The sequence below is a fragment of the Amblyomma mixtum genome, chromosome 3 (genome assembly GCF_055824585.1).
Source record: "Amblyomma mixtum isolate Tamu chromosome 3, ASM5582458v1, whole genome shotgun sequence".
Taxonomy (NCBI): Eukaryota; Metazoa; Arthropoda; class Arachnida; order Ixodida; family Ixodidae; genus Amblyomma; species Amblyomma mixtum.
In genome coordinates, this window is record NC_143014.1 from 42,154,023 (window position 1) to 42,167,884 (window position 13,862).

The window sequence follows — 13,862 nt, forward strand, 5'->3', positions numbered from 1 at the left end:
CGCCGATTCTGCAATGCTGCGGCATGTCTGAACAACCGTGGAGGAGTCCAACCAGTCGGACAGCGCAAACTGTAGCCTGTCTATTTTTCCGTTTGCCGGTTGCCATCAACACCACCGTGTGTCAGTAGCTATTCGAATCCAAGACGATCCAAGACTAAGTACGCCGGCATTTGTTTTGTGTAGCTGTGCAAGCTGTGCGTGCTAAGGTGTGCGTGTTCGTACGAAGGACCGGAGATGATGAACGCTGAAGAGGGCATGTATTGCATACCAGGTACGTAGAAATTTGTGTGCCTTAGCATCAGTATCTAGTTTTCCTGAGCATTTACTGCTTGTTCCCACATTACGGTAAACCAGAAAATAGATCCCGGCCGCGGCGGTCGAATTTCGATGGAGGCGAAATTCTGGAGGCCCCTGTACTGTACTGTGCGATGTCAATAGACCTTTAATCCCGGGTGGTGGAATTTTCCGGAGCCCTTCACTACGGCGTTCCTCTTAGCCTGTGTCCCTTTGGGATGTTAAGCCACCATAAACCAAACCACGAAGTGCGACAGATTGCGTGCGATCGTGCTGTCGACAGGCCAGCGTGGTGTTTATGTAAAGACTGTTGACTATTTCCTCGAACTGGGAAGAATGGTTCACCTACCGCGTTCTGAGAAAGCTGTTTAGCTTTATTTTGTAGCCATATGGCTGCGAGTGAATTGTAATTGGGAGGGTTTCAGTGTGAGTAGCGTGGAAAGGCAGGGGCTTTGGAACGTATAGGGTGCGACTGTTGACTCCTGAACAGGATGAGTCAGTATCAGAACTATGACCTCCGATTTGTTAATTTTAGGGCAAAGGCTCTGCGCCTCTGGTGATCGATTTCTTGGAGGAGATGGGACATACGTCCAGAACGGGTACATATATTCAAGTCTTGCAGGCCTCATCAAAATATTGCGGCAGAAGGACATGGTAAGCACGAAACTATTGCCTCAAGTGACTGCGACTTCTAGTGCTGAAGGTGTGGAGTTCACCACTGGGAGTCGTCCTGCAAGGCCACTGATTCGACGTACTACACAATATTGCTGCAGTACTAGTCCGAAGTCGCTGTTGTCGTTTGATTTTTAGCGTCGTCGCATCGTTTTATGAATAAAGTACTGTGAGATTCACAAGGCATTTTAGCTTTTTATTCACGAGACATACCCACGTATTTATCGGAAGGAGTGCGTTGTGTTGGACGAGCACTTTTAAGAACTCTGGTCAACTGCATGTAGCAAAGCAGCAATATCTTACAATAGTGCATATGTAAGATCTGCTATATAGGCTCACGAATTTATTCACAAGTTGATTGCAAATCTGTTGATAATTTTTTTTTTTTTTCAGTTCTCTGCTCTGAGTTTTTATATAATGCTTCTAATGGGTTATGAGTTTGCATGCAGTTTTCTTGGAGTAATGGTTAGCATGCACAATATGGTTTATGTGTGTGCTTCCTCATTAGTAGCTACTAATATAATAATTTGTAATTTCAGAAAACTTTGGTTGAGGTGCAACGGTATACAAAGCAGAATGTTCCTGCGCCGGGAAATGTAGTGACAGTCAAAATCACAAGTGTCACGCATCGATTCTGCAAGTGCTCTATCATTGCTATTGAAGACTGTGAACTTTGGGAACCATTTCGAGGCATCATTCGGTGAGCCAGTTTGAAATTCTGAAATCGGACTTCAAAGATAAACATGTCTGATTTCTGAAGTCAAATTTTATTTCCCCTCCCCTTCTCTTTGTTCTAGGAAAGAAGATGTACGAGAATTTGAGAAGGACACGGTAATTTTGCTTGTTGCACTTTGCTGCTGTTCTGTCTGAAGTTGCCCATTATTTTAATCTCCTTGACAAGAGTGATTTATCCAGCGTTTTTCAGTGATCACAAATTTACCTGGCTAAATTCTTGCACATTTGTGATAGCATACAGGGGTATTTCCCAATTTATATTTTCCTAAAAATTTTTTTCGCTTATATGACACTACGATCGCTTTTCATGTCAACCAGTACAAGTGCTGTTATTTTACATTTTTTTTTGTAGCATTAGACAAAAGGCCCTTATTACTGCGCATGCCTCCCAAAACGTTTGCTGATTTTTAAATTAAACCGGGCCATAGCCCACACTGCTCATATCATCAGAGGACTTTTATGGCAGGAGGCTTTATTTGCTTATAACATTTATTGATGTGCTTTTCCTCGGGGTGATGGGGATCTGTAAGAAAACAGTTTCATTCTAGATAGTCTACCTTCCTTCTTTTACTAGTGAAAATTGCATTGTCTTGCAACTGGTGATAAATGTGCCCAGTTAGCAAAAGGTGAGAGAGCACATGTGTTTGTTTGTTTTCGTTTTGCCTTTTTAGTCTGTTTAACCAAGTGCACGAATTTCCCTTTACAAGACCTCACCACTTAACTGTAGTAACCTCTGCTTGCTTTTGATTCTTTTGTATAGGTCATCTTCCATGGATTTATTTATACCTTTTTAGAGATATTTGCAGACAGTAATATTGCCTGTTCTGCCCTGAGCTGTGCTTATAGGGGTGGCGACTCAATTTTTTACTTAGCATTTCTAGTGTGCAAAGGATTCAAAATGTTTGAGGGACTATGGTATGTGACACTGTAAGCAACAGTGTAACTCAGTTAATTTATCACTATTTAAAAAGTGAAGTTTTGTTGTTGTTCGTTCTGAGTGAGGACCCTGCAGTGGGTATCGTTCTGGCTCACAGTGTCATAATGCAGTAGAGAGCCTGCCTTCAGTTGGCACTCTTGTTGCTAGCTTTGTGTACAGCAGCCATGAACAAGCCAGCATGGTTGAGTGATCTTGGCAAGCAAGGTTTTTGCACAAACAGATTGATTGCTAGATAAATTCTTTCATTTTTGTATGCCTAACTGCACATGGGTTATTAGGTCAGTTGCAGTGGTCAGCTCAGGGTTAGTTTTGGTCACCTGAGGTTCTTTAACATCCACTAAAATCTCAGTAATGTACGTATTTGCATTTTGCTGCTTTGAAATGCAGGCTTCTTCTCAGCAGTGAAATACTATAGACACTGCAACAGGTAACTGGTTGGTTGGTTTATGGGGTTTAACGTCCCAAAGCAACTAAGGCTATGAGAGACGTCGTAGTGGAGGGCTCCGGAAATTTCGACCACCTGGGGTTCTTTAACGTGCACTGACATTGCACAGTACACGGGCCTCTAGAATTTCTCCTCCAAAGAAATTCAACCGCCGCAGCCGGGATCGAACCCGCGTCTTTCGGGTCAGCAGCCGAGCGCCGTAACCACTGAGCCACCGCGGCGGCGCAACAGGTAACTAATGGGCTGCTAACCCAGTAAGACTGCTAGCAAAAACAAGGAGGTTTTGAGTTCACTGTGGAAGCAAACCGTGCTCACTCGTTCTATCATTGTAGCACACATATTGCACATCCAGAGGCTCATTGCAGTGGCTGTAGTGCTTGGGCAGGTGTGTAGCATCATTCTATAAGGGGTAAAAGCATCACATTCATGTCTGTCTCAACAAGATCCAGGTTACCAAACAGATTAGCGTCAGTACCTTTGTAACCTATGAAATTTATTCCAGTTGCCTTCAAACCTGTCGGCTTGTTGTAAAGCCTCGGTATGTCCGTGAACTGTGATGTGCTTACAGCGATCACTGAGCCTTTTGAACAAGCTTACATTTTCTTCTCCTTTTTTTCAGGTCGCGATGTACAAGTACTATCGGACAGGTGACATTGTCCTGGCTAGGGTGGTATCCTTTGCTCAGTAAAAGTGTTGGTGCAGTGGCATGATGTTCGAGTGCAAATAATTGTTCTTGACTTTTACAAAAGATATCTATTGGTGATGCCCTCTCCTACTACCTCTCAACTGCTGAGAACAAGCTGGGAGTCGTCGTGGCATTGGGTCCTCTAGGTATGTTGAAAATCTTAAGGTGAATAAAATGTTTAGGGGATGCTAAGATACTGTTTTAAAAAGACTAACCTCCAGGCCTACTGTGCTGACACAGTGTGTGCACACTATTGGGTTACTTAATAGTGTTAAGAAAGGATACAATGGAAAATAAGTTGTAGATTTGCATTGTATTTTCAGTAGCCCTAAAAGTTCACAACCAAATGGTATGTAAGGCTGGCATGTAACTTTCATGATATATATATATATAAAGTGGGAACATTTACCAGAGCTCGATGCACGCGCAAAACGTAGACTGTTTCCTTCCACACAGCCCAGAAAGCAAGGCAGCTGCAAAGAGATTATAAACAGTTTCTAGCTGTCGTTCCCCTAAGGCTCGTTGGACTCCTTTTTCATGAAAAGAACTTCTGAACAGTAGATTGACTCCCTTGTGATCGCATCAAAAAAAGGTATATATATATATATATATATTTCATACTTCATGCTTTCGCAACACACACACACACGCACGCACACACACACACAGACAGAGAGAGAGAGAGACAGACAGGAACACAGAGAGGCAGGCAGACACACAGACAGACAGACACAGAGAGAGAGAGAGAGAGGTTGCGAAAGCATGAAGTACTTGACTGCTTACAAGAATATATAGCGAAGTGTATGCTTCGTTAAAGGAAACATATTTATTCGACTCGACATTTCGATCGGAAGACCGATCTTCTTCAGGAGTGATTTTTACTTTGTTAAGGCATCCCCTTTTATAGGGGATGCATCCCTTATAAAAGGGGACGCCACGTGAGGAAAACGGGCCTCTGCGGAAAAAACAAAAACCGAAACAACTGTGCAAGCGCTGTCAGTGCGTGAAAAAAAGGGCTTCATACGTAGTACGTGCACTACTACTGGCTGGGGTCGACGGCGCGCACTGTGCACAGAACCGTCGGGCAGAACTTCATAAGTGACATCTGTTATGCGACGCAACACTCTGTATGGGCTGAAGTAGCGGCATAGGAGTTTTTCCGACATGCCTGGGCGATGGACAGGGGTCCATACCCACACTTGGTCGTCCGGTTGGTACTCGACGTGGCGGTGTCGCTGGTTGTAGCGGCGTGCATCTGAGCCCTGTTACCTCCTGATGTGCATGCGGGCGAGTTGGCGGGCTTCCTCCGCGTTTTGGAGAAATTCTTCGGCGTGTGGCGTGAGCGCCGGTCGTCAGCAGTGCATGGAAACATAGCATCCAACATGGTGTGCACATCGCGCCCATAAACAAGGCGAAATGGCGTAAAGTGAGTGGTTTCTTGTACTGCGGTATTGTACGTGAAAGTCACGTATGGAAGGATCTCGTCCCAAGTCTTATGCTGGACGTCTACGTACATAGCGAGCATGTCTGCTATAGTTTTGTTGAGTCTCTCGGTGAGCCCATTGGACTCCGGGTGGTAGGCAGTAGTTTTGCGATGGCTGGTATGGCTCAACTTTCTTCTGATGCCACCTGGGGCCACCTGGTGGCAATATCCATCCATTCATCCATCCAGTGAGTTTAAGGGCAAAAATCCATACACTGGCCCCTTGCACTGTTCCATTGGTAAGTGCAGCGCCCATTTTTCTGAGCTGGTGCAGGGTGTTGCATTTTTTAAAGCTGTTGCAGCTGGATTGGTGAACACCAAGATCTAAATGCAAGGTCTTGTTATATTTTGGTAGTATTTGTAGTTGTACCATCAGTGTGGTATGGACCACTCTGAAAGGGATCACTGTTCAGTTGTTGATGTGGTTCAATAGTGCCTACATGCATGTTGTTGAGTACAGGTGCTATCCGTGATGTTGTAGTGTCTGTTGTTAAAGGAAATTATAGGGCTGCTCTAGTCTCCTTAAGATGGCAATGCAATAGCGGTATGTTCTGATGAAGTGACAACATCCAAAGCATAGTGCAAGAGACTGGCTGTTAAACACGCAAGATGTTTGGCTGCAGGGATGGCATAGTGGTTTAATGCAGTGGACAGCGTAGCTGATCTGTACACGGCGCTGCGGGTTTGGAATCCCACTTGCAGCCATAATGTGTTTTAATTATTACGTCATCCGCCACCCGACACACTGGCCCCTCCTGCTATGCTTGCCTTCTCCGGTATTTATGTCGACACTGTCGCAGCCTCCCAGCTGCTCCGATGGTGATGGATTTTCAACCTAGGTGACGGGCTGTGATTGGCCCTTGGTGATCACGGGACACCTGTGACATCATCACTGTCTCGACCAGTTACAAAATTTAAGGACATCCGATGGAGGAGTTTTGGTGTAGCATCAGGTCTCACGCTATCACATTAGTAATAGTTCAACTCCCAAAAATGTAAAAAATTATCACTCATTAGTAGTGATGCAGTCTTCAACAAAATACATTTCTCTAAAAGAAAACTGAGAAGAAAGAAACGAGAAAACTGAGCAAAATGGCAGACTTTGTGGGATAATGAAGTAAACAGTAAACCACACCTGGTGAAGCTGATCATTGAAGAATGGAAATCATGTAGTCATCAAGAGCGCTTCATTGAAATAATTTTGTGTCGCCTTTGTGTTGGACACACTCATCCAACACACAGCTTCATTCTCACAAAAAAAGATGAATCTACATGTTAACTCAGCGGAGAGGTGGTCACAACAAGGCACATCTTAATTTCATGTACAAAACTTGAGAAACTGAGGAAAAAGCATATCTCGCAATCTTATGTTGAACACATCCCCTTCCATCCAAGTTTACTCTTGGGACAGAATGCACTCATGAAAATTTCTTGTGTTGCATCATATTTAAAAGAATCAAAGTTTTGAAAACAAGTTATGGTACTCTAAAAACCTTTCAACTCCCACCACCAAGGAGGGAGTTAAAAGGTTCTATGACACCAGTGGCATAGAACCCAACGTAATGTAACACAACACAACATTACCAATAACATGTGTTGCTCAAGCCAGACAGTGATTGCAAAGTAGTTTAAATTCCAGAGAAGTTTTTTACTACTTGTAAAGCAGTTTTGAACTGGTTTTTTCTAATGGTGCCATACATCATTTGAATCAAACATTGCACATATGTTTTGCAGCCTAATGTTTCATTTAGCCTGACACTTGAGCAATTACCAGTAATGTCTAAGAAACCTGCGGGCCTCTTTTCTTCTTTGTTGCATAGTTTTGTCATGGAGGAGCATTCTTGGCTTTGTGCTCTTCAACATTCAGGTTATGTTGACATTGTATTTATTGAGGCAATATTAATAATATATATGTTGATGACACTGGTATCCTTAGCATGAGCCCTTATGCAGATAGATTAATGGGAAAATACAAGATTTACATGAAAGCTTGTCTTACTGGTCAGATAATAATTGCCTTCTTATAAATTGTAGGAAAACAAATGCAGTTGCTTTCCGTGCAAAATTTAAAGCGTTTGAGTTCAAGAACATTGCAATATATGCTGGTCAAGAAATCTGTGTTGACTCCAAATGTAAGGTCTTTGGCTTTGCATTTTGTTTGGGCCTTGACTGATTAAACGTGTTGAAAATTGTGCGAGAGACTTTCCTTTATCTCTGGCGTAGTACAGTTGATCCCGGATATATTGAAGTATTGTTAATATCGAACAGCCAGAACGTCCGCTTAGAAATCCTGTGAAAAAGAGTAGCACGTTGTTTGTGTTTATTGAAATCTAGTTCACTGGAACTCTCGATGTATTGAGCGGTATGCTGTGCCCCTGCAAATGGTGCTTTTCCTAGTGGCTCTCCCGCAGTCATTTTTCACCCACAGATCTGGGTCGGCTGTGCTGCTTTGTACACTTGCTTGCAGCCCTCGTGCTGTAAAACCACTTGACCAGGTGAACGTGGGGTGCGTTTGAGGGTGGTAAAAATTTTAGAAGTAAAGTTTGGTAAAAAGGGAATCCTTATGGATATTTAGGAAGCGTTAAGAACTGAAAATTTATTGTTTTCATTTTTCCAGATTACTGGACTTTCCAAAAAGTTGTAGAGCTAAAGGACCAGTAAATGGGATTTTTATGTCTACTTAGGGGAGCTTTAAGTTGCAGCATGGAACTTCACTGGGGGGGGGGGCTGGTAAATGATTCACCTGCATACCAATGGGGAAGGGGGGGGGGGGGGGTGGGTTGGCACCCCCTTAATTCGTATTGATTTTTGTTTTTTCACATAATGCGAAATTTTCTTTAATAGCGCCGGAAGAAGGGCATATACAGGCTGTACAGGGGCACATATACATACAGGGCGTTGGAGTGCATGGTCACCGCACTTTGCGAAACTCTACCGTCAAAGCCAGGGAAAATCGGTAGCAAAGGCGCATGCACAATTAGTACGACCGACTGCTCTTTCTGCACATGCGCTTGGGGCCGCCCATTCTCGCTGGCTGTCGATGACTGCGGTTCTACATCTTTTAAGTGTGAAACAGCCTGTATGTGAGGGGGCGCATTGTCCATAGCTGGCTTGTGGTGAAAGAAACTACGAAATAGAAAAATAAAAAATGACTACCACTTCTCTCCCCCCTCACCCTAATTATAATTCCGGCAGAAACCCCTGGTGAGGGTAGCCTTCTGTCCCTCGTACTCACTTTTCACACGACACTTGTGTTGCAGAGAAGCTGGCATTCGTTGCACCGCTTCTTGTGCGGCGAAGCCAACCTGGCAAGAATTTTGTAATAATTATAAAATATGGCCATAATTATTTGATTTTCCATACATTTCCACTGAATAGCTATATGTTAATTTATCAGTAAAGGAGCTCCATATTCATTACATATGAATGCATTTGTCATCATTATTTGTATTGACATATATGTTGTTTTTATGATTTTCTGTGTGTGACGTTCATTCTTTATCTTCTCGAGAATTTCATTGTCAGCTTTCATATTGCATACATAGTATACCAGTTTCTGGGTCTTTTTTTACATTTATTTTCCACTCCAGATGTATCTGGCTCTCAAAACTGCCAAGTATTGTTATATTTTATAGGTCTGTTTTGAATGTGCTCTTTTGTCTTTTTTTCATTGTGGGAATCTTGTCCTTTTTTATTACTGTCTGTAGTCAGTATATCAGTGTTGAGCCTATGCTGTATGAAAACTTCATTCTAAAAATGGAAATTTCAGGCATTAAGTTTTTTTTAGCCAAGACACTTTGCAGCCCAATTTTGAGAGCCTAATGTAGTACTACTTTTTGGTCATATGACTTGTAGGCTTTATAATGGATATTCAGTGTAGTCATGTTGTTAACAGCTTTTAGTCAGTGATCTCCCCTTGATGGTGCCCATTGAGATGCATGCCATTTCTGGAAATAAGTACATAGCTATAAATATAAATATACCTGGCATGTGCATTAACAGTACTGCCCAACTTTTGGGTAGCCTTTTGATTATTGATATTTGAACCTTCAGATGTGTGCTAAGCAAGTACTGATGACTCCACTGCGCTCACACAGCATTACTATATGGTTTAGTTTATATAGTTGATATGGTTTGATCATTTTTTTTGTTCATTTCTAAGACCGTGAAGAAACTGTGAAGAATTTTAGTGATAGGTCACCATACATTGACATTATTGTGCTGTAATGCCCAAAGTGACCAATATTGGTGACCTGTAGTTTGTGCATGCGAGGTTAGTTGATGTTAAAAGGGCACTAAAGAAGAATCTGAATTCATCTTTTTACCGCGGGAACTCGATCTTCACATTCCGAGTATTCTTAGAAACTTCTAATTATTGTCCTCTGTGGCCGATTTCCCTAATTTAAATTGGTATTCAACGTCCCGGCTACTGCCTTTTTTTGAACTCACCGCTGAAGGTAGATGGAGTCAACTAACGCGCGGAGTGCCTTTCACGCAGTCGTATGGCGCTTTCACTTTCGCTTTTATTTTGTTTTTTGGGTTTCCGTGAATAAATAGATCCATTCAGAGACAACATAGCTGCAAATTAGGGCCATGGAAATAAAAATATGCGTGGACTCTGCTTTCGCCGATCGCTACGTATCACTCCGCCGATGGCAGAGCGTCACGCTGACACAGGACTGGCTGAAAGCCACTCCATGCGTTGTTTGACTCCTCATAGTGTTAGCGGTTAGTTAAAAAAATGGCGGGATCCGGGACGTTTAATCCGATTTAAATTAGGGAAATCGGCTGCACAGGACAATAATTTTAAGTTTCTAAGGATGCTCGGAACGTGCAGATCGAGTTCCCGCGGTAAAAGGGCAAGTTCAGGTTCCTCTTTAGTGCACCTTTAAAATTCAGGTGGGATTAGCCTTGCAATACCTATGTCATCAAATGCTCTGCCTGTGTCTCAAAGTGATATAAGATTTGCATCTTTCCATCCCAGGCATCCCCATGGTTCCTGTCAGCTGGACAATGATGCAGTGTCCAGTTTCCAGTGTCAGAGAATACAGGAAAGTTGCCAAGCTGGGACCTGTAACCTAGACAATTGGATGGGAGCTCTTTGTACATAAAGTGGTGAACACTAGCCTCTGTGAAACTTGTACCATTTCTTTTTTAGCGGGGATGCAGTTTGATCTCATTTCAAAGAACTTAAAAAAACTGTCTGCCTAGACTGAGGCGCTGGCATTCGCTGTTGGCACAACTCTTGACCGTTCTGCCAAAATGGCTTATTCGTCCCCGTCTCTTCAAGACAAAGTTTGCGTGGCTAAAATTGTTTTATATAAATTAATGTCTGCTAACAGCTGTCTTTTATTCAGAACCACAGAGTTAATCGGGTTATTTATAATGAAGTCATGGTGTTAGCAGTAAGTGCAATGTTATCGTGTGTCTTAGGTGAACCAGTAACAGTCAAACTAATTTTGCCACAGTGGTAGTGTCTTAGCAGTGGAATTTTTTGAAATGGCATGGGTGTTCCTGAGGGTAAATACCTTAGAAGCCTTTTTTGCCTTGGACTCTCAGTGACAGGGCAGGCTAGCAGTTTGGCTCGCTCTGCCTTTTGGTTTTACTAAGCCACAGGTTCAGCCTGCAGCTAGGCAGAACCATATTAAGGCGTGCTGTTTGGTTGAGTGACAACTGGACATAGGACATTTATTCCTCTGCTTGCCGTGGCAGATGCCGACCTTCTGGATGGTTCTTGTCTGTGATGCTACCGCACACGCGTCAGCCCTAGCATCACTTCGAGGCTCGTGAACGGCGTGTGGAGTTGCAGGCCTGGGGGCCGCATTAGAAAGCAGCCGCTTGCCCAGGCAGGCAGGAAGCCCCTTTCGTGCTCAGATGTCAACTTTGGGAGACAAACACTCTGTGTTGAATTGACCGCGAGGCGCTTGCTAAGTACTGCCGAAGCGCGGCAGGAGTCGCGCCGAATAACGCGCAGCTCGGATGTTGACCGTAAGTCTGACGGCGTTAAAATAAACTCGTTTTGAGACGAGACAGTGCGGAGGCGTTAAGCAACACAAACTTCAAGTACAGATCTGGCTGCATTTACCGCAAACTCGACAGCGACCTGTCGCAACGATCGTCTCCGACTTGAGCGGGAGAATGGCTGCGTACCGTCGCAAACCGTGGGCGGTCCCTCGGAAAATTGTTTACCCGCCGCAAGGGACAGCTGCGAGCATCGAAGCGACAGGCCTGGGTTTGTTGCGCTGTCTTTGCAGGAATAATAGTGTCTGTTAAGCGCCTGAAAGCAAACCGGCGCCGCGCGGGCTCCTGAAACAACGGAAACCAATGACGGGCGCAGAGTAACCCGAAGCGTCCGAAGGCTGACCCGACAGGCGTGTAATTGCGCGAGGTACTGCTGTTGCTGCAGAAGCTACGGGTCCTGGTGGCAGAAGTTTGTAAAAGGCGCAGGGCTTAGGTGAAAAGCGCGTGCTGCAGACCGAGATCACTGCTGAAAATGGTCGCTAAAAGCTTGCTCTTAGCTTGATGCGTGATTATTATTTTCGACATACAACGATAGCTCTACACATCTGTTGTCACCATACCGCCAATACTGCTTTATGTGTCTGCCTTTTTATACTGCCTTCTATATCTTTGTCCTAGTTTTATTGCGCTAGTCATTTAATTAACGATGACACACCCAGCCCAGCTTTCCGCCTTGGTTGCTTTAAAGACACGGCCGTGCGTGTGTACTGATGTGTTACGTAGAAACGAAGGTTTGTTTCCTAAACTTATCGGGTCTGGTGACCTTGATGTAAGCCTGCTGTCCGGTATGTGTTTGAGCGGCCTCTGATTACGCGACTACTCGTTTCAAGTTCTGAACTGATTGGCGCGCCTGGTTTTGAAGCGTGTAACGTAATATCGCGATGGAAAGAAACGCGAACAATGCGGCGCCTACATGCTCCGCCGCCCGAATTTCTTTTCAGTGCGCTTTAACTTTTGTGACAGCAAAATTATGATAGAGTCGCCCAATATACATTCCAGGACGACTGTAACGTCTTTTTCGTACCACCCAGGTAAAAGCGCGATCAAAAGAGATTCGAACAGCGGAGCATGTAGGCGCCGCGTTCGCGTTTCTTTCCATCGCGATAGTACGTCAGTGATGTACCTTTCAGATAATTTTCCCTTTTTAAAGGAATTAGAGGGGTAAAATTTGGCGAAAAAGGAATTTATAGGGAGTTTTCAAGCTTTTTAAGGGGAAATGGGCGTATGGGGAATTTTCGGTTACGGCATTCAACATAACTGACCCACGGGAAAATTTAAAACTGGTTGAAAATCGGTTTTTGAGCAAAGGAAATGGCGCAGTAATTGTCTCACTTCGCGGTGGACACGTGAACCACGCCGTGAGGGAAGGGATGAAGAAAGAGGTGCCATAGTGGAGGGCTCCGGAATAATTGCGACCACCTGGGGATCGTTAACGTGCACTGACGTCACTCAGCACACGGGCGCCTTTTGCATTGATACGTGGTCGCCGCGGTTGGGTTCGAACCCGGGTACTCCGGCGCAGTAGGCTAGCGCCTTAACCACTAAGCCACCGCGGCGCAGTTGCAGAATTCGTGAGATTAAGCAGCTGTGATAGCCGATGTTGATGCTCGGTGCTGGTACTACCGTGCGGGGAATCCCGCGCGGTTAGAACCGAGATTCGAGGAGATTCATCCTGGTTCCTGGGTGAAGCCAGCGGTATGTTGTGATTTGTCTTGTGAAAGTGGCTTTGAACAAATTTAGCTTTCATGGGGTACGATAAATGCGATAATTGCCTGCGACAGAAGAGTGACGTACGCATTCTGCGGTGGCAAAACTTAAGCCAGCCCAGCCAAACCCTCCCTCCACTCCACTACGGCGTCTCTCTTTCGCATGCACAGTTTTGTTTTGACAGGTAAAAACGAATTAACCGTTAACTCAGGAGATTAACTGCAAAGCATGATCAACGAGTTAGACGGCAGAGCGGTAGTTCTAAAAGTTATCATGCAGAAAACCACAGTAATGTTCAGCAGTCTCGCAAGGGAACAGCAGTTCACAATTGGTAGCGAGGTGCTGGAAGTGGTAAGGAAGTGACCACTGATCTGGATCATGAGAGGGAAAAAAACTAGAAGAATAAGAATGGAGTGGAGCGCATATGACGCAGGTTCTCTCAGATCATGAATGGCTGCTTACCAATATCCCTCACCCCGCCACGGTGGCTCAGTGGTTACGGCGCTCGGCTGCTGACCCGAAAGACGCGGGTTCGATCCCGGCCGCGGCTGCTGAATTTCTTGAAGGCGAAATTCTTGAGGCCCGTGTGCTGTGCGATGTCAGTGCACGTTAAAGAACCCCAGGTGGTCGAAATTTCCGGAGCCCTTCACTACGGCGTCTCTCATAGCCTCAGTCGCTTTGGGACGTTAAACCCCAATAAACCAAACCAATATCCCTCAAGAGAAAAGTATACAACAGCTGTATCTTACTGGTACTCAACTATGGGGCAGAAGGGTGGATGCTAATGAAAGGGTTCAGCTTAAGTTAAGGTCAATTAACGCGGCGAGCTATGGAGAGAAAAATGATAGATGTAACGTTAAGAGACCGGAAGCAGGCAGAGTGG

The 13,862-nt window shown here is 44.5% G+C and overlaps 1 protein-coding gene across 1 annotated transcript; it reads left to right on the top strand.

The window, feature by feature from the left end:
• Positions 1-148: 148 nt before the first annotated feature.
• Positions 149-10,376, top strand: Csl4 (exosome component 1 Csl4). Its single transcript, XM_089578889.1, has 7 exons — positions 149-271; positions 830-948; positions 1,506-1,666; positions 1,764-1,797; positions 3,703-3,753; positions 3,833-3,914; positions 10,236-10,376. The coding sequence occupies exons 1-7, from the start codon at positions 235-237 to the stop codon at positions 10,331-10,333; spliced, it is 582 nt and encodes a 193-aa protein (XP_089435015.1). The 5' UTR covers positions 149-234; the 3' UTR covers positions 10,334-10,376.
• Positions 10,377-13,862: the final 3,486 nt, after the last annotated feature.

Coding starts and splice junctions, on each gene's coding strand:
- Csl4 (XM_089578889.1), top strand. CDS start 235: ATGATGAACGCTGAAGAGGGCATGTATTGCATACCAG. Junction 272..829: donor GGGCATGTATTGCATACCAG/GTACGTAGAAAT, acceptor TGTTAATTTTAG/GGCAAAGGCTCTGCGCCTCT. Junction 3,754..3,832: donor ACATTGTCCTGGCTAGGGTG/GTATCCTTTGCT, acceptor CTTTTACAAAAG/ATATCTATTGGTGATGCCCT.